Source organism: Gadus morhua, chromosome 8 (genome assembly GCF_902167405.1).
Source record: "Gadus morhua chromosome 8, gadMor3.0, whole genome shotgun sequence".
NCBI lineage: Eukaryota > Metazoa > Chordata > Actinopteri > Gadiformes > Gadidae > Gadus > Gadus morhua.
The window spans coordinates 29,374,666-29,398,962 of record NC_044055.1 but is presented as its reverse complement, the minus strand read 5'-3'; the positions used below and the strand labels follow the sequence as shown (position 1 = coordinate 29,398,962).

Genomic DNA, 24,297 nt, shown 5'->3' with positions numbered 1-24,297 from the left:
CCACTGTCCATACAACCAGTAGACCAGTCCATTACAACCAGTAGACCAGTCCATTACAACCAGTAGACCAGTCAATTACAACCAGTAGACCACTGTCCATACAACCAGTAGACCAGTCCATTACAACCAGTAGACCAGTCCATTACAACCAGTAGACCAGTCCATTACAACCAGTAGACCACAGTCAACGAGCGGCTTTGTTGTTAAGCAGTGTTTCCACTGCCCCTTCGGAGGGACATGGTGCGTTCTACCGCAGGAACCAGGAGGACGACATTTGATCCCCAATAGCATCCCTGCTCTTGGGGGGGTAGGACTTTTTAAAAGATTCAGGAACCTTGGGGGTGTGGCTTGCAGCACTGAACACCTCTGATTGGTTGATTACCCAAGCATTTTATTTAAATCAGTCTAACATCTTCAGCAGCAATTGGTCTGTTTATCGTTCACTTCGACATGCAGTAAGTCACACCGTCCTCTAATGGCGTTAAACCGTTCCCTACCTCGCGTCAAGACTCTACCAGTTTAAGCGCTCCATGCTTTGCCGTATTGCGCCCGAGATGGAGCATCTCAGAGGTCGGGCCAAAGTGAGCCCTCGCCTCCAAGCGGGCTGCGGTGACGTCAGCCTGGTCACTGTTCGGAGCCAAAAATTGTCCATCAAATCGTAGGAATAAAGACTTATAAAGAACAATAATCTGTTTTTTTATGTGTATGAGACGCAACGCTATGAACAGAGAGTACGGCTAGAGATCTCAAAAGCTTGATTCCTTATTGTTCGTTCATTTCCTTAATTATATAGGACTGATTAAAAGGGTAATAAAGGTTAAGTGTTTTGGTCTGTAGACAGACTGGGTGGTTAACTTCGTTTCCCTGGTAACACCTGAGGGTTTGACTAATACCTGGAACAATCATTACCCTCCCGTAAGGTTCTTATGCAACGGTACGCTGTTCACTCCTCCAGTAAATACGACGGACCTTAGCTACGACTTGGCAACGGGAGGTATTCTAGTCCGCTCAGCTATGCGCCAGAGAACTAACGTTATGCATTGTACATATTTATAATTAGAAATTCGTCCCAGCCTTTATACCAGAGATACTCTAGGGTTCTATAGCATATAACCGCATTGTCTGATTACAGTTTAATTCAATTTTCACAATTTACCAGCACTCGTTTTGAAGACCAAATCACTGCGCCATTCATTTCAAGGGGAATCGCCAAGGTCTATATACTTTCAACATAAAGTGTATATATTTATAATTTGAAATTGGTCCCAGCCTTCATACCAAAGATACTATAGGGTCTAGCATATAACCGCGTTTTCTGATTACAGTTTAATGCATTTTTCACAATTTACCAGCTCTCGTTTTGAGGGCTGAAACAGACAATTTGAATGGAACTACCGTACTTGTGTCCGTATATCAGGGGTTAATGCACGCCCTGCAGCCAATCAGAATCGAGTATTCCCCCAGACCATGGTATAAATATAAGCGCACCGTGGTGAAGCGAGTCTGATGATATTCTTTGCAAAATAAGATGCTTTGTGAAATAGGATAGATTTCTTTCAAAGTACTCTTGGTGTAAAAACCTGACATTGGACAATAGTACACACTAATAGATAATTACGAACAACCATTCGATACACTATTTAACATTTGATACAAATCAAACTCCATAGTAATTTTATCCTCTCAATACATACATACGGGGCATACGCTGATATTAACTGGCTTTGCAGGTTCTGGGTTGAACGCGTCTTTTCAACCCCTCGACTCTTATCAAAAGGTTTTGCATATTCGCATCTACTGACAGTGGGACGAGATTTTGTGGGTCCCAATTTCCTTCTCAGTATTTTGTGCTTCTTCATGTCCTTTATGCGTAAGGTGTCTGATGTCAAAGGGACATGCGCAGGTGTCAAGGGGCTGATAAACCTTTAGTTATTTTGACTGGAGTTCTTGGCACTAAAAGTTTGGGGTCATTTTGCAGTAGATGCGGCTTTAGTTGGGTGGAGAGAGCTCCTGGAATCTTTGGGGAAAGGAAACCATGACAACTCAATCAGAATTCATTCTAAATGCTCGGGGGGAATGGTTGAAATGGTTTCCCCACAACAAGTTGTTATTATCGTGGTAAAGCACCAAATTTGCGGCTTTGAATGTGCGTGACATTTTAAAGTAGGAAGTAGAATAGAAGGTCTAATAACCTCATATCCAAATCAAGCATTATCATAGTATTGCAAATAAACAAGGGATTCGACGGGGAGGTTATGTGTTTAGGGCCAAGGATATGATGAAACTTACCGCTCCCTCACTGATTTCCCGCAAACGGGGCAGGTCCATTTCCGTTTGCCCCCGTGGGTACACTCGATGTGCCTCTTTCTGTTGCCCGTGTCGTTGAACTGTCGGCCGCAGATCCCACAGGGAAATGGACCTGCAGACAAGTGTCAGTTTGTCTTTACGGGACATCTGGGACAGACTGTTCTAGTCCTAGTCAGTGTGTCTTTATGGGCTTCTTGTACAGAGAAGTGTCAGTGCCTTTAGGGGAGATTGAGTATAGGGCAAAGAGCGTTTGTGTGTCTTTACCGGGACATTACGTCTAGGACAGATGAGACTTCTTAAGGCCTAAAAGCAAACAATATAAAAAGTCACCTATTGAATGAATGCATACAGCAGGCTCCTCTCTATTAGAGTTAGCCCCGGACACAGATCACGGAGTCTGTTAACACCGTTTCACCTCCTCTCTGTACGGCTATTTGAGAGATATTCACATGAAAGGCAGCTCTCGAAAGAATCAACAGCTCTTGAAATATTGATTATTGGCATCAGTCCACTATTTTGAATTCACTTAAATTACGATGAACGATTTCACTTTTTACGGGATTATTATTACGTATTTATTTTTTAGCAACAGTTTACAGGGCATTTTCTGTCCTCTAGTCTAGTGGTCAGAATTCCTGTACTTCTGAATGATTTTATCGACAATATTGTTTCAAAAATAATGTCCACTTCTCACCCAAATGAAACTTTTCCTGGTGCTTCAGTCGGGCGAACCTGGACTTAAAGTGTTGGTCACAGAAGGTGCATTTGAAGGGCCGGTCCTGGCTGTGTAGGATCATGTGTTCTTCAAGGTGAGGCCTGCGTGTGAAGGTCTTCAGACACACCTGGTGGTCCGGAAACAAGCAGTCAGTCTACAGTCCAAAACACAATCGCATCCCACTAAACCCTGGTGGAAAGAAAGTGAGGTGAGTGGTATTAAAGCAGGGGTACCCCACTGTTTCCAGTGTTATTAAAGCAGGGATACCCCAGTGTTTCCCACTCTGACCCGGGAGCTGCTTTGGCCCAGGATCCACAAATATATTTTATAGTGAAATAATGGGTGGTTCGTATATAATACCATAATAAAATACATTGTTTACATTTCTCTGTGTATATTATTTTGTGCATCATCAATACAGATTTTCCCCTTTTCAGGATTCAAACTGGTCAAATATGAATAGTCAAATGAAACAGACACGGCATTAATGCATATGCATAGATAGAAAATATAGATATTGAAAACCGATATGATGACAGATCTAAAGTAAAGCTGGGACGGTTGAACAGCTTAACTCCTACCGCACATTTCCAGCCGTCACTCTTCTTGGTGCGCATGGCAAGAAACTCCTGCATCTGGTCGGGGTGAAATCTGGCAACACAAGAGGGACAGAGTGGGTCTAGGCCATGGTTTCTCAACTGGGGCGGTACCGCCCCCTGGGGTGCGTTCGCACAACCTAGGGGGGCGCTGGGAACAGGATTTCATTTTTTTGGGGGGGGGATTTTAAACTTTCATTGTTTTTTATTTTTTTGGGGGGGAAAAAATAGGCTACCTGAAAAAGATAGCCTATTTTAATTTATTGGATTCTAACTTCTCGACCGTCTCAGCTACTTTTTACTATCTATGCGCAGTGGAACAGTGATTATACAGCGCGGTTCGGTCCTGCACACGCCCGGACTCCCGTTACATCAGCTATCGTCATGATCTCTATAGTAACGCTGATAAACAAAACCTCAGTTCAATAACCAACACAACACAATCAAACATGGCCGATAGCAAGAAAAAAATATCACATTTTGTTTCATAGCCCGTTTTCTTCCTTCCTCTTGCTGTTGTTCAGTTCCAGCTGCTCTGAGCATAGTCATCACGAAAAGACTGTTGCATTTCGAATACAAAATATATAGGCCTAATTAGGCCTCTGCGCGCAATCTGTTTTCGGGGTGTCCACGTTGCCCGGGCCGCGGTGCCCGTGGTTCCCTGGCCATTCATTCATTCGTTCACGGGGGCACCACTTGTTACCCTGATCCCGCCACAAGGGGATCAGGGTAAGGTCTAGGGCTGTCAAAATTGCTCAAAAATGACATTCGAATGTTCGTTTGGAAAAAAATCACGAATTCGAACTATTCGAATATCTGGTTGCCTATTTTACGCAGTTGCCGTCAATATGTCAATAATGCGACAAAACCATGGTTCAAATTAGCGGGATATATATATATCCTATAAACAGCCCAGTAACGTGGAGGCCTAATCATGAAAAGGCACAACTTTGTATCGCTTGCATTTCACCACCACACCTGCAAGCGCGCAAACTATAGTAATCTGAAGAAGACCGCCCGCTTCTGAATGTTACAAAGTATGCTAGTGGTAACGTTCCTTGCTTTGCTTACCAAGTTACCATTTATCGAGAAGGCCTATTAAAATCGATAAAGAAAAATATGCATGTCGCCTACGTCTTCCACCATGCCAGCGAAAGGGCCAGCACTACGCACCGTTCGGATTCATGAAAAAAAAGCTGTCTCGGACTTTGCCGAGAACATTGCGTTATAGCAGCTTTCACCAGCCAGACTATACTAGCTCCCTGAGCTCTACTTCGGATGCTTATTGGAATGGCATAGCCGAGCTGGAATACCTATATCCAAGTACGGAAACCCCGAGGGGATAAAATACATTCGCTCTTCACAATACTAGTCTGTTACACTTGTACCGCGGGAGTGTTTTTTCACATTCGAATATTATGAGGGACATCGCGAACAGACAGAGGCTCATTCACAAAGCAGATAGAGGCGCTTGTACCGCGGGAGTGTTTTTTCACATTCGAATATTAATTTTCACGCTCGAATTCGCGTTTTTGGATACATTTCGAACGAATATTCGAACTTCGAATATTCGTTGACAGCCCTAGTAAGGTCAGGGGGGGCGTTTGCTGAAAAAAGGTTGAGAACTACTGGTCTAGTCCGTCTGGACCAGGTGACTACCAGTCAGACCATTCTGAGTACACCCAATGTATGACAAAAATGTAGAAGAAAATTATCTATAAATTCAGAAATGCTTATCTTTGTTTCTTTCTCATTTTCTACATCTTAAGTAAAGTAAACTGGTCCCGGCAAACTCCATGACTATTGTAACAGATCAACTGGTCCACAGCAGACTGCAGGAGGGGGTCTATTGTAACAGATCAACTGGTCCACAGCAGACTGCAGGAGGGGGTCTATTGTAACAGATCAACTGGTCCACAGCAGACTGCAGGAGAGTGTGAGGTGTGAGGTCTCACCTCCTGACGTGCTTGGTGAGCGTCTTGCGGCTGGCGTGCAGCTTGCTGCAGAAAGGACACTTGTGATTCTTCTTCTGGAGCTGCGAGTCTCCCGCGTGCTTCTTCTTGTGCACCGTCAGGTTGGAGTTTGTGGAGTAGCGCTGGAGACAGACGTCACACTGGAAGGGCTTCTCGCCCGTGTGCACCCTGGTGTGACTCTCGTACTTCCCTTGGAACGACGCATACACATAATGAACAACAATGAATACATTATCACAACATGAACAATACTGATAATTACTATGATAATAACTGGATATAAATAATATTAATAACTAGAAAAGGCATTTCCTGCAGAAAATGCGGTGAGTGCTGTAGTGCAAAGAGAGGTTGAAAATATTTTTTTACAAAGCCACATAGATTCTGACATAAAGAAACGTTAAATGGCTTAAATCAAGCGAAGGAATTTGAACAAGTTCAAAAGTCTAAATGGAGTAAACAATGTAAACATGCACACCATTAAGAAAATGTAAATGGTTGGAAACAAATAAAGTGTCCGCTGAATGAAAAGCGCAGAGAGTGTGTGTGTGTGTGTGTGTGTGTTTAAGAGAATAGCGAGCCGGTGCGTGATTAAAAGTAGCTCAATGGAGTGGGGGAAAAACGCCTAATCTGGCAAGACTACCTGAACGTCCTCCAAAAGTAGCCCAATCAGGCGAGAAAAACCGCCCAATCTGGCAACACTGCTGAACGTCATCACGCTCCAGCGTCAACGTAAATCAATTAGACCAACTCATACTGCCGTGCCGGTATGAAACTAAAACTGTGATTCTGAATAAAGTTTCAACAGTGGCGGGCCGTGACTTTTACCATGAGGCCTTCAATGGAAACATCCTGAAGTGAACCGCTTTTCAAATTACTTAATAATGACGTCAGGGTTATTGCCATGTTGATGTAACCACCCAATATAACCCTGACAACTGAACGGGCTTTAAGAATTATGTTTTTTTTTTTAAGCCAAAACAACCACAACAAAACGCACGTAGCCTACCCTAGTCATAAGCAGAAAATACCGTAATATTCGTCAGATTCTACAATTTCCGACTGTCCGTGAATGCAGCCAAACATCTTCCGTCATTTAGTTAAAACGCTGTAAAGTACGTGCTTCTTGCCTAGAACCTGTGCTTGATTTAGAGGTCTTTTGCAATAAATTCATACACATTCAATGCTACTAAACAAGAACCAATTCAAAACAATCACGTGTTAGGCTACGTTAACGAACACAGGTATTTTTTTTTAAACCAAAATAATATTAATATAGGCTTTATAAATCTACCAAAGTGCGATTTCGTTGTGGAGCTTTTTCCCTTCTTACTTGCTCATTGAGTTGAAATCCACTCGGGTGTCTCCGAACGTCTTCAACAAGACTGTTGTTGCATGCAAGTGGGCCGCCGTACTTTGGTGTCTCAATGCCGACTTTGTAAGACAACTCAGGTTGGAAAACCCACCGTGGCTCTGTCACGTTAACCGGGGCCGTACCGGGGGCGAAAATTGTACCGGCCTACGTCATCAGTTGTTGACAACTTGACAACTGATTTGATTGGGTTGTCCGTTGCCGGGCAGGGGCCGGATTCACTAAAGTGTTCTTAAGATAAAACATAAGAAGATTCTTAAGAAAAAATATAAGAACTTCCTAAGAATCTTCTTAAACGCCATTCACCATTTTTTTCTTAAGAATTGTCGATTGTCTTACGAACTTCTTAGTTTTCTCACCCAAGAAGTTCTTCGATTGTTAACGTAGTAGAGGAATGCATGTAATGTTCGTCCTTGTGCGCTCTTGTTGTTGCTGGAGTAGCGGTGCGGGCTGGCCCCGTTGCTATGTTACCTGTACTTTGTTGATGTTTATGGTTTGGGTTTCACGGAGAATAAACCGTTAATTAATAAACCGAGAAAATGGAGGACAACAGTGCCAAGCGCAGCAAGTACTTTTCGAAACAGGAGTTGGAGGTGTTGGTGGAGGAGGTGGTTTCAAGGCAAAGAATATTAATGGGGAAGTTGGATAACGTAGTCACTGCAGATAATAAGAAGAGGGCGTGGGCGAAAGTTGCCCAATCGGTGTCCGCAGTAGGGGAGACGGAGCGCGATGCGATTGCAATAAAAAAAAAATGGGCAGACGTAAAATCCCTCGTAAAAAAAAAAGCTGCTGAGAGGGCGAGGGAGACGAGGAAGACAGGAGGAGGGACGTCCTCTGTTAAACTCGACGCTTTGGAGGAGAAGATTTTGGGTATGATAGGGGAATCGCTGGTAGGAGGAGTTCAAGGAGGGGTGGACACTGGAGACCACAGCTGTATGCAGCTGCTACAGCAGACACAAACGGGTAAGCTCACAAGCTACTGTCACTAACTGTTAGCTATTGATCATTACGTTGATCCTGTTGATGAAGCTTTTTTTTTTCACTACCTAACTAATGGCCCAATTTTCCTGATTCTGTTGCTTTTCTGTAGATGCTATGGTGGACCTTGATTTTCTTCCCACCAAGGCAGGAGTTGCAACAATCCAAGTTATTGTACCCATTGAGGACATTGTCCCCCCCCCACATTGAACTTGAAGTTCAACAAAATGTAAGTTTATAACTGTATCAGACAATGACTACCACACCATACATTTTTATATTGTTAAGGAAAGCTGCCTCTTTTGTGAAGAGTTTGAGGAGGTATGTCCCCTGGGCCATCCAGCTATTCAATGTCAAACAAAAGAGGAGGGGAGAAATTGACTTTTCAGCATGAGTGTCTTTCTGTGCCTACCATCCAGTGTTGGGCATAATGTGTTACGAAAGTAGTGTAATTACAGTTATGTATTGCTGTTTGCTGTAACGCAGTAAAACAGTAGCCTAGGCTGTTACTGGAATTTGATTTCCTAGATGAGATGACTGCAGAGATGGAAATCTCAGTTCTCACTCAGTCCTAACATTTACCCCTTGGTTTTTACAATTGAATTGAACCTTCTGCTGTTCTTTTTGTTCTTACAGAATTCTGAAGAAGATCTTACTCTGTCACAACTAATTTCAGAGTCCATCCTCCAGCCCACACCAGTGATGACACACAGCATGGAGGACATGATCTTTATTCAAAGAGACCTTTTGGAGGAAGTGCGAAAACTTAGAAGGGTTCAAGAGCAACTTCTACTGGTGGAGTGAGAGAAACTGCTCTTGGCCAAAGCCAAATTTGAGCTAAAAAAAAAGGAATATTAGGAATGCATTAGTATAGTAATAATATATTAGAGTATATTAGAGTATTAGATATATATTAGAGTATTAGAGTATTGGATTATATTATATTAGAGTATATTAGAGTATTATAGTATTATATTAGATATATATTAGAGTATAAGAGTATTGTATTATTATTATAGAAATATATTAGCGTAATTATATTATAGATTAGAGTATTATAGAGTATTGTATTATATTATATTAGAGTATTATAGAGTATATTAGAGTAATATATTATATATTAGTATTAGTAAATGAGTATTAGTATATTAATAATAAAATAAATTGCTCATAGATTTTCAGGTGTCGTTTATTATTTATTTATTCACATGAATCTTCTCTTACAAGCTCTTGTCTCACTTGAATGCCGGTATTACATTGGGGCTGGGGACGGGGCCATCTCCCTCTGGTCATGGTTGCCTGGAACATCCGGAAGAGGCAGCCGGTACATCATGCAGATGTTGTGCAGGATGAAGGCACAGGTGATGATTTTACACACCCCTTTTCAGGGGTGTATTGGAGCACTCCACCAGAGCGGTCAATGCATCGAAATCTTGGATTTGACAACCCCAATGCACCTCTCCACAACACTTCTTGTTTTGCGTTGCGCACGGCTGTAGCGCTGTTCAGGCTCTGTGCTGGGTGGAGGATTGGAGTCCATCAGCCATGGTCGTAGAGCATCGCCACTATCACCTTTATTGGTTAGGAAAGTAGTTAGGTCAATTATTGAAGAATTATACAGTGAATGATTTTGTGTAGTCGAAATTAAAATTCATCACTAGTTACTCACCTAACAACCATCCATCTGGCATTTCTCCTTCATTAAATTTTATGCCTGTTCCCGAAATCATCAATATGAAGGAGTCGTGGGTACTGGCCTGGCCACCTTGCAACAAGGTCAGTAACCCTTAGTGTTGCAAGTCACAGATCACCTGAGTGTTAATGGAGTGGAAGTTCTTTCTATTGACAAAGCCATCCTCCTCATCACTTGGTGCCTATGAATGAATATGTTAGTTAGCACATTAATCCCCACGTAAACACACACACATATATATATATATGTTTATAGATGTATCTGTATCTATACACATATATATACAGTATATATATATACAGTGAATATATATAGTGTTTAAATGTGGCGATAGGGTTTAAATGTGGTCGATAGGGTTTAAATGTGGTCGATAGGGTTTACATGCTTAAATGTGGTCGATAGGGTTTACATGTTTAAATGTGGGTCGATAGTGTTTGAATGTGGTCGATAGTGTTTAAATGTGGTCGATAGTGTTTTGAATGTGGTCGATAGTGTTTGAAATGTGGTCGATAGTGTTTAAATGTGGTCGATAGTGTTTAAATGTGGTCGATAGTGTTTGAATGTGGTCGATAGTGTTTAATTATGGTCGATAGTGTTTAAATGTGGTCGATAGTGTTTGAATGTGGTCGATAGTGTTTAAATGTGGTCGATAGTGTTTGAATATGGTCGATAGGGTTTAAATGTGGTCAATAGGGTTTAAATGTGGTCGATAGGGTTTAAATGTGGTCGATAGGGTTTAAATGTGGTCGATAGGGTTTACATGTGGTCCATAGTAGTGTTAAATGTTCTTTTCCCTGCGATTAATCGTGAGTTAACTATGACATTAATGCGATTAATCACGATTAAATATTTTAATCGCTTGACAGCTCTAATATATATATATATATATATATATATATATATATATATATATATATATATATATATATATATATATATATACACATATATATTCAAGTCAATATTTTTATAAACAACATATAACAAAGCATAATGGATCCAAAATAACAAGAATACAAGACTAGGATATTTGTACATTATCATACTTTGATTGCAATATGTGTCCCATCAACTGCCCCCAGCACGTTTGGAAATCCAGCTATTTCAAAGAATTTCTGTTTGGTTTGAATGCATTCGCGTCTGTTGCTGGAAACTTGATGAACTGCCGTGCTCTTCTACAGAGTGCATTTGTAACATCTCTGACGACTCGGCTAACGGATGATTGGCTCACACCCAGGGTGCCCCCCACCACCATTTGAAAAGACCCAGAGGCAAAAAATCTCAGGGCAGCCATAATTTGCGTTACAACCGGAAGGGGTGACGATCGCCTTGTTTTCCTTTTCAGGTCATTTGATAGCATATCTGCCAAATAAATAATTGCAGGCCTAAGGAGCCTATATTGTCGAATCAACATGTGATCAGGGAGTATGAGCGGATCCATTCTGTCTCTCAATGGCCTTGGTGGATTTTCCTCCCTAACTGCCACCCAAAGAACTTCCATCTAAAAAAAAAAAGAGTAATATGTTTTCAGTGACTTGGCCTACTGAAATTATCTAATAATCTAAATAAATACAACTGCCTTCTTGATATACTTAAGAGAACATTCAAGTATAATCAAACATCCTTGATAACTATTACTTCTCAACACTGTCTGGTATTATCAATAGTAACTGACAGAGTTTAGGCCCATTTCTTTTAATATTGTCAAAATAGGCTTTTTTGATATATTAAAACTAGTATGACAAGCTTAAATTCACAACATTGTTTAACATATAGTCTTGGTTTAAGCAATATATTAATGAATTCATATAAATGTCATATAGATATGTTTAAAGAAAGACTTACCTTTTCACTTCAGCTGGTTTAAGACTGGTGAAGGGTTATCTTAAAGTTGTGAAGAAATTTGAGAAGAAATTCAAGAACTTTGTCTTCAAGAATCTCATTTGTTCTTAAGTACTTTCTTAGGAAAAAACGTAGGAACTTAGGAAAAAAGTTAAGAAAGTTGAGAAAAAAGTTAAGAAAAAACTAAAATTCTTCAAGAATATCAAATCTTCTTAAATTTTGTCTTAAGAACATAGTTAAGAAAAAAGTGCTACTTAAGAACTTTTTTCTTCCTAAGAATGCTTTGTGAATCCGGCCCCAGGTTTCCAAAAACATTCGGCTCATGTTTCCAAAGACGAAATAACATAATACAGATAACGGATCGCTAGATAACACTTGTTTTTACTTTATATTTGTATTGTATTGAATTGTTTAATCGAATTTAGCTAGTAAACTGAGTGTTTAAAGCAGGTTTCAAAAACCATTTGCGCTTATGTTGCCGAACACCAAATAACATAATACAGATAACTATCGCTAGATAACACTTGTTTTGACTTTATATTTGTATTGTATTGAATTGTTTAATCGAATTTAGCTAGAGTGTTTAAAGCAGGTTTCAAAAACCTGTCTTGTCACGCTCAATGAGTGCTAGCCTGGTTCTACCAGACTCTCGTACTTCACTTCATTTCCTTTGTACAGAGAGTCTGGACCTAATCAATTGACAAACGTTAACTCACTTGAAGGCGGGTGTCTGTTGAAGTTTAAAATGATTGGATCTGCCCAGTGCCACTCTGGATCTGCCATAACCAATCGCTAACGTTTGGTTGTGACGTATGTCATGCGCCGGGAATCACGCGCAGGTTGTACACAAACCACACCTCTGTGGCGGTGTCATGCCAAATTTGTACCGGCTGCCAAATTTGTACCGGGCGCGTCATCCATACGTAATCCACTCCAAATCTGCCTGGCAACAGATGATCGCTTCGTCCGTTGCCTGGCAACGGACGATCGCGTCGAATGACGTGAACATTCGCGAACCTTCTATCTAGCGATCCGTTATCTGTATTGTGCTATTTCGTCCTTGACCTGCTTTAAACACTCAGTTTACTTGCTAAATTTGATTAAACAATTAAATACAATACAAATATAAAGTAAAAACAAGTGTTATCTGTAATGATATCAACATCAGTTATTAGACACACGGAGCATGCGCAGTTGGATTGGCGCGCTGCATGTTGATGTCTGTTCCAAGATACATCGTGTGTTTATTAAGGAACCCAACAAAACATTACATTATCTAGCGATCCGTTAACTGTATTATGTTATTTAGTCTTTGGCAACATGAGCGCGAATGTTTTTTGAAACCTGCCCGGCAACGGACGACGCGATCATCTGCTGCCATGCAGGTTTGGAATGGATTACGTATGGATGACGCGCCCGGTACAAATTTGGCAGCCGGTACAAATTTGGCATGACAGCGGCACCAGAAAACCAAATTACATACAGCAGGTCCAGACCTAGTACTGAAGGGAAATTCAAATTGAGCGGAAGTACTTAGGCGGGCGGAGCCAGGCTAAAGGAGTGAAATGAACGAGCATGAAAGTTCGCGAATGTTCAAAAACCTTCCTACGTCATTCGACGCGATCGCCCGTTGCCAGGCAACGGTCGATCACGTCGTCTGTTGCCAGGCAGGTTTGGAATTTGTCAACAACTGATGACGTAGACCGGTACAATTATCGCCCCCGGTACAATTTTAACGTGACAGCTCCAAACACCACATCGATCCGTTGCAAATAGCAAGCATTCCCAGCAATACCGATTACAATCACAACTTGACGCTGTCAGCCAACTATACCTCTCGTAGTTGCTGGAGTGTAAGTGCGCACAAATCCTTTGCCCGGCCGGCTGGGTCAGAGCAGCTGTTGGTCGTCCCAGTTTCACAATTTCTAGCTTTTCAGAGAAATTCCTTCTCGAAAAGACTTTTTTCAACAAGTCGGCGCTATAACCAGTCCTTCTCCTCTGTCATCCATTAATATTAAAGTGAATCTAATCTAAAAAATATCTAACCTAATGATCTATATTATTTCGCTGCTAACTAGTTGTAATTTCTTTTGTTTTCCTCCAGATGGCGCCAAAACAACAAGGCCAGCTAGAAGGCCTAGACGTGTAAAAGGATACGCCCAACTCGCATACTCGAATCTGATTAGTTAAAGAACATGTCAATCAATAACATAGTCCCCATTAGCGTCAACAGCGAGGGGATTCTCTCAGGATTCTGAAGGCCTCGGCTAGATTATTTTTTACCCGGAGCAGCGCAGAGAAATAATCTGATTGGATTAGGGCTCTTATTATCGCGCTGGAGGCATCGCAACTGAAGGAAAAACAAATAAATACGTATTTAGACTTTTGTGCACAAACTTATTACACACAATTATTACACTCATTTTCTCATTTAGTTTTTGTTTTAAAGCACTTTTTTTTTGAGAGCCTCTACCCCAATTTCGTTGCACTTTGTGCAATGACAAAAAAGAGATTCTGATTCTGATTAAAATAGATGGAATGAATGAAAAAATAAAATATGTATTGTTCTGAAAGTGTCTAGGCCAGCGGAGAAGGCTTTGCTGGCCTCTGAGTTTAAATGATATCGAAATTGCGTTTGGATATTATTGAAGATACAAGTGTTTTGATTTGTTCAATGGTTTGAATGATGGTAAACGGTTGAAATTTTGACCGAGTTACGATGTCTCCAGTAATTTAAGTGTCAGAATGGGCAGAAGGCTTCAATGGGACCCAACGGTAGAATATGACGGTTTGAAACTAAAACTGTGATTCTGAAGAAAGTTTAAATGATATCGAAATTCCGTTTGGATATTATTGAAGATACAAGTGTGTAGATTTGTTAATGGTTTGAACGAAGATAAACGGTTGAAAATTGATTTGATTGATTAGTTACGTCTTAAACAGTTTGAAGTACCAGAGGACGCTCTGCCGTCCTCCCATTGACTTGACTCCCATGTTAAAAAAAAGATAATATTTTAATATCTTAAAAAGTATAAAATATTTAAAACATCTGAAAAGAAGCGCGCGATTCCAAGCTATTCTGAATATTTTAGAATTTGAATGGAGTCTCTAGGTGAAAATTTGAGGAAGGAGATAGGTCCCAAAGTTTGTAGAGAATAAAGGCTCGATTCCACCGGAACGCGTTACGGCAACGTTACGGCTGCGGCACGTCTTGGCCGCGGTCACCGCAGCAGATAGGTTCCACTATAATCAATGAGACCATTTCCACCGGGCGTGGCTGCGGAACGTCTCAGCAGCGTCCCAGGAGCGGCTCGCCGTGCCGCAGCGCTATCATTCCGTAGCATTTCTATTTTTGCCGCAAGCCGTTGCTGAACCACGTCAATTTCAACAGAGCAGATCGAGCAGGGCAGGAAGAGAAAAAGTAAAAGCCATAGAGCATTAGGGCTGTCAACAAATATTCGAAGTTCGAATATTCGTTCGAAATGTATCCAAAAACTGGAATTCGAACGTGAAAATTAATATTCAAATGTGAAAAAACACTCCCGCGGTACAAGCGCCTCTATCTGCTTTGTGAATGAGCCTCTGTCTGTTTGCGATGTCCCTCATAATATTCGAATGTGAAAAAACACTCCCGCGGTACTGTAACAGACTAGTATTGTGAAGAGCGAATGTATTTTATCCCCTCTGGGTTTCCGTACTTGGATGTAGGTATTCCAGCTCGGCTATGCTATTCAATAAGCATCCGAAGTAGAGCTCAGGGAGCTAGTAGTCTGGCTGGTGAAAGCTGCTATAACGCAATGTTCTCGGCAAAGTCCGAGACAGCTTTTTTTTCATGAATCTGAACGGTGCGTAGTGCTGGCCCTTTCGCTGGCATGGTGGAAGACGTAGGCGACATGCATTTTTTTCTTTATCGATTTTAATAGGCCTTCTCGATAAATGGTAAGCAAAGCAAGGAACGTTTCCACTAGCATACTTTGTAACATTCAGAAGCGGGCGTCTTCTTCAGATTACTATAGTTTGCGCGCTTGCAGGTGTGGTGGTGAAATGCAAGCGATACAAAGTTGTGGCTTTTCATGATTAGGCCTCCACGTTACTGGGCTGTTTATATGATATATATATATCCCACTAATTTGAACCATGGTTTTGTCGCATTATTGACATATTGACGGCAACTGCGTAAAATAGGCAACCAGATATTCGAATAGTTCGAATTCGTGATTTTTTTCCAAACGAACATTCGAATGTCATTTTTGAGCAATTTTGACAGCCCTATAGAGCATCTGGTCAATTTTCAAAATAAAACACAATAAATAAAACACCAACATTATTACGTCATGACCGGTGGCACCAGGTCAGCAGTCAATCAATCAAAGGGTCTCAAATCATCCTTTTTATAAGAAACAAAGTCAGAAAGGACAAAGCCTGGCATTTAATTGCAGTAGTTTTGGGAGTGGAAGGTGAGTACATTAGGTTTAGGATTATCGTGGGATCTCGTGATCTCGCGTGAATACGGCTGGCTCGCAAGGCAGCGTTGCGCTGCCGTAACGCGCTCGGTGGAAATGCAAGCAGGGCAAAGTCGCGGCCAAGACGTATGGAAAGCCAAGAAGGCCACAATCCGGACCTAGATTGGCGCGGTAAAAGTGCAAAACCGTACGGATTCCGTACGGTTTCCGTACGGTTTTGAATGACTAATAGCCGCGGCTATTAGTCATTCACTCCGGCTATTAGTTATTCACTCCGGCTATTAGGTATGCAGAACGAGTCCCTCCCCTTCTTTGCTTGACCACTAAGTTTGAAGGCTGTCTAACCAATCAGTGAAGAGAAAGACCAGACTAAAGTAACGCATTGTCGAAACTAGAGCTGCAGTGCCTCCATGTTTCGCCGTAACATAAGGCTGTGTTGTCTTTACTAGTTTCACTACAATGTAATGACCACCACTAGCTAGTGGAAAATATATTTGTGTCTAGTACAGTGATATATTTGTTAGGCTATATATTGAGATGGCAGTCCCTCATCCCCAGATTGTTCGCGATATGTAGTAGCCAGCTCGGCCATAACATTACAATTTCATGGATGCAAGCAAGCCAAGACAATCGATCTATATCTATAGCCTACATGACAACACGCAGACACACACACACACACACACACACACACACACACACACACACACACACACACACACACACACACACACACACACACACACACCACACACACACACACACACACACACACACACACACAGCACACTGGTAAAGCAATAGGAGCCTGCATTGGCTAAAGTTGTTGGGATGCACCTTATTTTATAACAGGGAGGGGCAAAGTTGTGCATTACAATGCCAACACGGACAATAATTGGCACCGTTCTTGCGCACATCAGAAGAACATGAACTGAATAAATGCCAGGTATATCGGAGACGGGTACACAATCAGTGCATTTGCAAATGAGAGCCTGCAGTAGGACCGATCTTGTGACATTATTTAACCATCCATCTACAGCTAATACGATCAGACAGATACATCATTGATCACATAAAAGCCCACAACAAGCCCAACATCACCACGGCAGGTGCGCTCTCTCACGCACATTCACACAATCACTCCAACTTCTCCAACTCCAAGGCAAGGCTGTTACACTAAGACCACAACCACAACTAACCAGCCTACATATCCACAATAATGCACAACCATCAGTTCTATACATTGCGTCTATCTTCTGTTTGGTGCACATGGCTAATTTGCATAGTTTGCACCGGACTGTCGGCTCCGCTTGTCAAAAAAATAGAACGTATTTGTGAATAAATGCTTTGAATTCGCTAAAAATGGTCCCTGCCAGTGTTTTTCTATTCTGATGTTTGTGGATGATCTTTCAGCTACAGCTTTGTTACATTTCCTTGCGATGGTTTGCTAGTTTAACTATACAGCAATAAATCAAATGATGTAAGATGATGTGATTTTAAAAACATCAGCGTGAGTCACGCTGATTACAGGTGTTTTTAAAATGCGTATACGGCTCTCACATGACAGCCCCGCAACGGACACATCATCTTACATCATTTGATTTATTGCTGTATAGTTAAACTAGCAAACCATCGCAAGGAAATGTAACAAAGCTGTAGCTGAAAGATTCATCCACAAACATCAGAATAGAAAAACACTGGCAGGGACCATTTTAGCGCATAATGACTACTGCTGACAACACCCGATCCCGAACAGTTGAACCTCTGAATTGATCCTGAAAGCCTATATGTCCTAGACTAATTCATTTGTATTCCGTTTTAGGCCATCTCACTAAAGGTCACTTAAATTTAGCCTATTCAAGCTCACCAAGTCCAGTATTCAGAATTCAAAGCATTTATTCACAAATACGTTCTATTTTTTTGACAAGCGGAGCCGACAGTCCGGTGCAAACTATGCAAATTAGCCATGTGCACCAAACAGAAGATAGACGCAATGTATAGAACTGATTGTTGTGCATTATTGTGGATATGTAGGCTGGTTAGTTGTGGTTGTTTGTGGTCTTAGTGTAACAGCCTTGCCTTGGAGTTGGAGAAGTTGGAGTGATTGTGTGAATGTGCGTGAGAGAGCGCACCTGCCGTGGTGATGTTGGGCTTGTTGTGGGCTTTTATGTGATCAATGATGTATCTGTCTGATCGTATTAGCTGTAGATGGATGGTTAAATAATGTCACAAGATCGGACCTACTGCAGGCTCTCATTTGCAATGCACTGATTGTGTACCCGTCTCCGATATGCTATATACCTGGCATTTATTCAGTTCATGTTCTTCTGAGTGCGCAAGAACGGTGCCAATTATTGTCGTGTTTTTTGCATTGTAATGCACAACTTTGCCCCTCCCTGTTATAAAATAAGGTGCATCCCAACAACTTTAGCCAATGCAGGCTCCTATTGCTTTACCAGTGTGCTTAATATGTGTGTGTGTGTGTGTGTGTGTGTGTGTGTGTGTGTGTGTGTGTGTGTGTGTGTGTGTGTGTGTGTGTGTGTGTGTGTCTGCGTGTTGTCATGTAGGCTATAGATATAGATCGATTGTCTTGGCTTGCTTGCATCCATGAAATTGTAATGTTATGGCCGAGCTGGCAACTGCATATCGCGAACAATCTGGGGATGAGGGACTGTCATCTCAATATATAGCCTAACAAATATATCACTGTACTAGACACAAATATATTTTCCACTAGCTAGTGGTGGTCATTACATTGTAGTGAAACTAGTAAAGACAACACAGCCTTATGTTACGGCGAAACATGGAGGCACTGCAGCTCTAGTTTCGACAATGCGTTACTTTAGTCTGGTCTTTCTCTTCACTGATTGGTTAGACAGCCTTCAAACTTAGTGGTCAAGCAAAGAAGGGGAGGGGCTCGTTCTGCATACCTAATAGCCGGAGTGAATAACTAATAGCCGGAGTGAATGACTAATAGCCGCGGCTATTAGTCATTCAAAACCGTACGGATTCCGTACGGAATTCTTGCCAAACCGTACGGATTCCGTACGGATTTGCACTTTTACCGCGCCAATCTAGGTCCGGATTGTGGCCTTCTTGGCTTTCCATAAAGACGTGCCGCAGCCGTAACGTTGCCAGGTTGCTCGTGTTGCGCGTGTTGCCAAGCAATTTACCGCCAGAACAGTAGGTGGAGTAATATGTGGAGTAAAGTTTTTCGTTGAAGACGACCTCGAGAATGACGTCTTTGTCTGTGGGAGTCGTTGGTTTGTTTATGTGCCAAAGTTTGATGATCTCCTTTCGCGAGTCATCCGATATCTTCCCGACTCTCACCAAAACCGGCCCTTGTCAGGGAGCGGCTGGCAGATTATTTTTTGTCAGATGCTGGCGTGTTTCCCCACCAGTACAATGTGCTACGATTGGGTATGCGCACTGACCAATAAATATATACAGGTGCTGGTCATATTATTAGAATATCATGAAAAAGTTGATTTATTTCATTAATTCCATTTAGAAAGTCAAACCTGTAGAATGTATACATTCATTCCAAACAGACTGATACATTATAAGTGTTTTTTGCCAAAAAGAAGATGATTATAGCTGACAACCAATGAAAACCCTAAATTCAACATCTCAGAAAATTAGAATATGGTGAAAAGGTCAGATATTGAAGACACCTGGTGCCACACTCTAATTAGCTAACTAACTCAAAACACCTGGAAAAGCCTTTAAATGGTCTCTCGTTTTGATTCTGTATGACACAAAATCATGGGGAAGACTGCTGACTTGACAACTGTCCAAAAGATGACCATTGATACTTTAAAGAAGGAGGGCAAGACACAAAAGGTCATTGCAAAAGAGGTTGGATGTTCCCAGAGCTCTGTGTCCAAGCACATTAATAGAGAGGCGAAGGGAAGAAAAAGATGTGGTAGAAAAGAGTGTACAAGCAAGAGGGATAACACGCCCTGGAGAGGATTGTCAAACAAAACCGATTCAAAAATGTGGGGGAGATCCACAAAGAGTGGACTGTAGCTGGAGTCAGTGCTTCAAGAAGCACCACACACCGACGTATGCAAGATATGGGCTTCAGCTGTCGCATTCCTCGTGTAAAGCCACTCTTGAATAAGAGACAACGTCAAAAGCGTCTCGCCTGGGCTCAAGACAAAAAGGACTGGACTGCTGCTGAGTGGTCCAAAGTTATGTTTTCAGATGAAAGTAAATTTTGTATCTCCTTTGGAAATCAAGGTCCCAGAGTCTGGAGGAAGACAGGAGAGGCACAGAATCCACGTTGCCTGAAGTCCAGTGTAAAATTTCCACAGTCAGTAATGGTCTGGGGTGCCATGTCATCTGCTGCTGTTGGTCCACTGTGTTTCCTGAGGTCCAGGGTCAATGCAGCAGTCTACCAGGAAGTTTTAGAACACTTTATGCTGCCTGCCGCGGACCAACTTAATGGAGGTAACGATTTCATTTTCCAACATGACTTGGCACCTGCACACAGTGCCAAATCTACCAGTACCTGGTTTAAGGACCATGGTATCCCTCTTCTTGATTGGCCTGCAAACTCACCTGACCTTAACCCCATAGAAAACCTATGGGGTATTGTGAAGCGGAAGATGCGAGATGCCAGACCCAACAATGCTGAAGAGCTGAAGGCCACTATTAAAGCAACCTGGGCTCTCATAACACCTGAGGAGTGCAACAGACTGGTCGACTCCATGCCACGCCGTATTGCTGCAGCAATTCAGGCAAAAGGAGCTGCAACTAAGTATTGATTGCCATACATGCTGAAACTTTCCATGTTCATACTTTTCAGTTGGCCCACATTTCTAAAAAATCCTTTTTTGTACTAGTCGTAACTAATATTCTAATTTTCTGAGATACTGAATTTGGGATTTTCAGTAATTGTCAGTACTAATCATCCAAATTAAAAGAAATAAACATTTCAAATATATCACTCTGTGTGTAATGAATTGATATAATATGTAAGTTTCACGTTCTGAATATAATTACTGAAATAAATCAACTTTTTCATGATATTCTAATAATTTGACCAGCACCTGTATACATTGGTCAGCATGACTTTTGATTCATTAGTTATGTTACACAAGTTACCTAATTTGGTTTACGTCAAACTCATTAATTCATATCCATATCAAATGTTTATATAACAGCTACTGCCTTGACAGATGAATGAATTATTTAAGTGTAGGCCTATAGCCAAAGGCTTTAAGCTATAGCGCATAATGTCCACATAAATTATATGGTAGGCAGCATTATTAGAGAAAAGGGGTTTATTTATCAAATACAGAAAATAGTCCCACCATACACGCACACATTTTTCATTCACTACACAGTACTCACGCTTTCAAATTTCATTCACTCAAAGAGGCTACTGAACTTATGTTTCACACAGAACATGAACACTTATGTTTCACATAGAACGTGAACACAAAACATTACGTAATTAATTCAAATAGGCTAACACTAAAACAAATAAGGCCAGTAGGCCTAATAGAACGAATATCGGGTGACAAGATCATTAAAATGGCTCACAATCCCGCATCAGCTGTTTGATGTCGCGCATCAAAATAGCACTTTGCCCCTGTGGAAGGGTTCGCATAAAGGGTTCGCATAATTATGTGCCAGATAGGGTGGAAGGTGGCGGTATGAAAACAGGAAATGTGATACTCCAGACAGGAAGTAGTAACCAGACGAGCAGACCAATCACAGCCTTGCAGGCTTCGCGGCTCACGTAAAAGCTTACGTAAAAAATGACGCAAGTCTAGAAAGATCGCCCGACGCACGCAAGACGTGAGAAGTCGCGCAAGGGGTGCGCAAGGGCGCGCAAGGGCCTCTTGCGCTTGCGCTTACGCTTACGTAACTGAGCATAAATCGGCCTTAACACCCCCAACGCAACGCTTCAACGCTTCAACACGTGTACCGCGCCTAGACCAATGGTTCCCTATGAAAAAATGACGATTTTCAACGCCCCTAACGCGAGCAACGCGGTTGGTGTGGCCGTACCTTAACGCGTCCGGTGGAATCCCCGGGTAAGAAAGAAAGAAAGAAAGAAAGAAATAGTAATAGTGATCAATCAATAATCCAATCACCTCATAGACCCTTTCCACAGCGCTGCCAACATAGGACACTCACTCATAACCCTGGTAATGGGTCTGCTCTGGTTTGGAGCCTTCACTGAAACACCAATATGAAGGGAGACCACAGGACGGTCTTCTATGAGACCCCCCTGCTGAGCTCACCTGCACGGTCAAAGGTCTTGTCACATTTGGGGCACTTGAGGATCTTCTTGTTGGCCTGGTGGATGAGGATGGGGGCCAGACCCTCAGGGTACACCGGAGCCTGGGGGACATTCTTCACGGCCGGGGCCCCTGGGGGCCCGGAGAGGCCCAGCTTAGCGTCGGCTTCTGAAGAACTCTGCTGCCATTTTGCACGCTTCAGCGAGCCTTCACCTCCGACCCCTGCCTCACTCCCCTCCCTCATCCTCACTCCCCCCTCCTCATTGTCCGTCTGAAACTGCGACGTCTCGCTCAAGTCCAATTTAGGGTTAGGGTTTTTCATGAGTGTGTCTCCTTCCCTTTTTTCTTCTTCCTCCTCCTCCTCCTCCTCCTCCTCCTCGTCTTCCTCATCCTCGTCCTCCTCCTCTTTTGCTGACGAGGTGGTGGGCATCTCTTTGGGCTTAGCCAGGGGGTACACCGTGAGCAAATCCCTCTTGTACTTGGCGGGGGTCTTCCGGCTGCGAGCTGACCTCCGGGCCCCGGTAGCCGTCTCAGCCGGCCCCGCGTGGGGCCCGGGCCGCTCCTGGGCCGGCTCCCCGCGGCGTTGGAGCCCGTGACTCCGGACCATGTGGTTCTGCAGGGACTTCATGCTGCACAGCCTGCGGCCACACATGGAGCATGCAGTGCTGGTTGGTGGATCCTCACGGACCATCCCCTCTGGACGCCCGGTGGTCCCAGTAGTCCCCACCTCCTGGTCCCTCTCCGTCTGGGACCGGCAACCGTCCCCTACCTCCACACACAGCAGCTTTAGCACCTCCATCATGTCCAGGAAGCGAGCCGCCTCCATGAGAGCTGGGACCTCCGCCTCGGCCACCACGCACTCAGAGGTGTAGAGGAAGCCCAGGAGGTGTCTGAACACAGACTCGTCCACGTGGTCCAGGGTGACCCGCCCGTGGAGGGGTTCTTGGACAGCTCTGCGTGGAAGTAGCTGCTGCCCTGGGCCAGCACCACTTTGTGGGCTTTATAGATGTTACCGCCCACAGCCACAGACACGTCACAGAACCGCTCCCTGTTCCGGTCCTCGTTCAGGAACCTGAGGAGGCTGAGGCTGTGATGGGACATAGACAGGTGTCTTGGTTTTGCCACAGCTGGTTCTGAGACTCTGTGTGGTTCTGTAGCAGCCACAGAGACCGCCTCGGTGGTCTTTGGGCGGTCTGTGATGGTGCCGGCACATTTTGACTGCTGGGGTTGGTTGGACTTCCTCTTCATTTCGTTGTCTGACAATAAACTATCACGGAAAAGGACCCCTATCCACCACCTTAATGACCTTAAGGACCCCTATCCGGCAACTTCAGGACCCCTATCCAACACCTTAAGGACCTTAAGGGGCCCTATCCACCTTAAGTACCACTATCCACCACCTTAAAGACCCCTAACCACCACCTTAAAGACCCCGATCCTATCCTATCCTAGGCTGTTTTACCGTCGTCGTCTTCCCCCCCCCCCCCACCCCCTTTAAAGGCGAATGTTGACAAACGACAGATGCGCCCCTTTGTAAAATACCAGACACGTTATTCACTGTTTACCGTGCGGATCCGTGACGCGTCCTCAAGGTTTAGGGTGGTGATAAAGTTTGCATATAGATAGTATTTCCTGGGTGGTTGTTGTTCCTATTCTTCAAGTGCAAGAGAAATGTCGGACGAGCAGCGCTTCATCTGCCGTTCTCCTTGTTGGCTGTTTCTGCTGTTTTAAGCGTCGACTCGTTTCAAACACTACAATCTAGGAATACTATGTTTAATGTAACTTTGAAGTCGCTTATTTACTTGAGTATAGATGTGGTCAGAGAAATGCAAATCCGTAAATAGCAGAATGGTGATTAAGAAGAGCCAGACGAATGTGCTACCTCCAATATTCAAATCGCTATGGTGGCTGCAGGGTACAATGGAATGTAGTCCTGATGGCCTGGGTAATGTAGTCCCAATGGTTAATGTAGTCTTCATGGCTAATGTAGTCCCAAACAATAAATAACTCTAATGAAAGATAAGAAAACTGTAAAGGAAACAGTGACAAATCAAAAAGGGACGTTCATTTAGATTTAGATATTAAATATGGATTTAGATTAAGG

General features: G+C 42.8%; 1 protein-coding gene across 1 annotated transcript in view; it reads right to left on the bottom strand.

Moving 5' to 3' along the window:
• zbtb41 (zinc finger and BTB domain containing 41) overlaps window positions 1–24,112 on the bottom strand; it is a 28,050-nt gene extending 3,938 nt beyond the window's left edge. Inside the window, 6 exon segments of the mRNA XM_030363707.1 lie at window positions 2,290–2,419; window positions 3,002–3,149; window positions 3,604–3,673; window positions 5,574–5,781; window positions 22,197–23,120; window positions 23,123–24,112. Of these exon segments, the coding sequence (XP_030219567.1) occupies window positions 2,290–2,419; window positions 3,002–3,149; window positions 3,604–3,673; window positions 5,574–5,781; window positions 22,197–23,120; window positions 23,123–23,441 (1,799 nt within the window). The 5' untranslated portion in view covers window positions 23,442–24,112.
• Window positions 24,113–24,297: the final 185 nt, after the last annotated feature.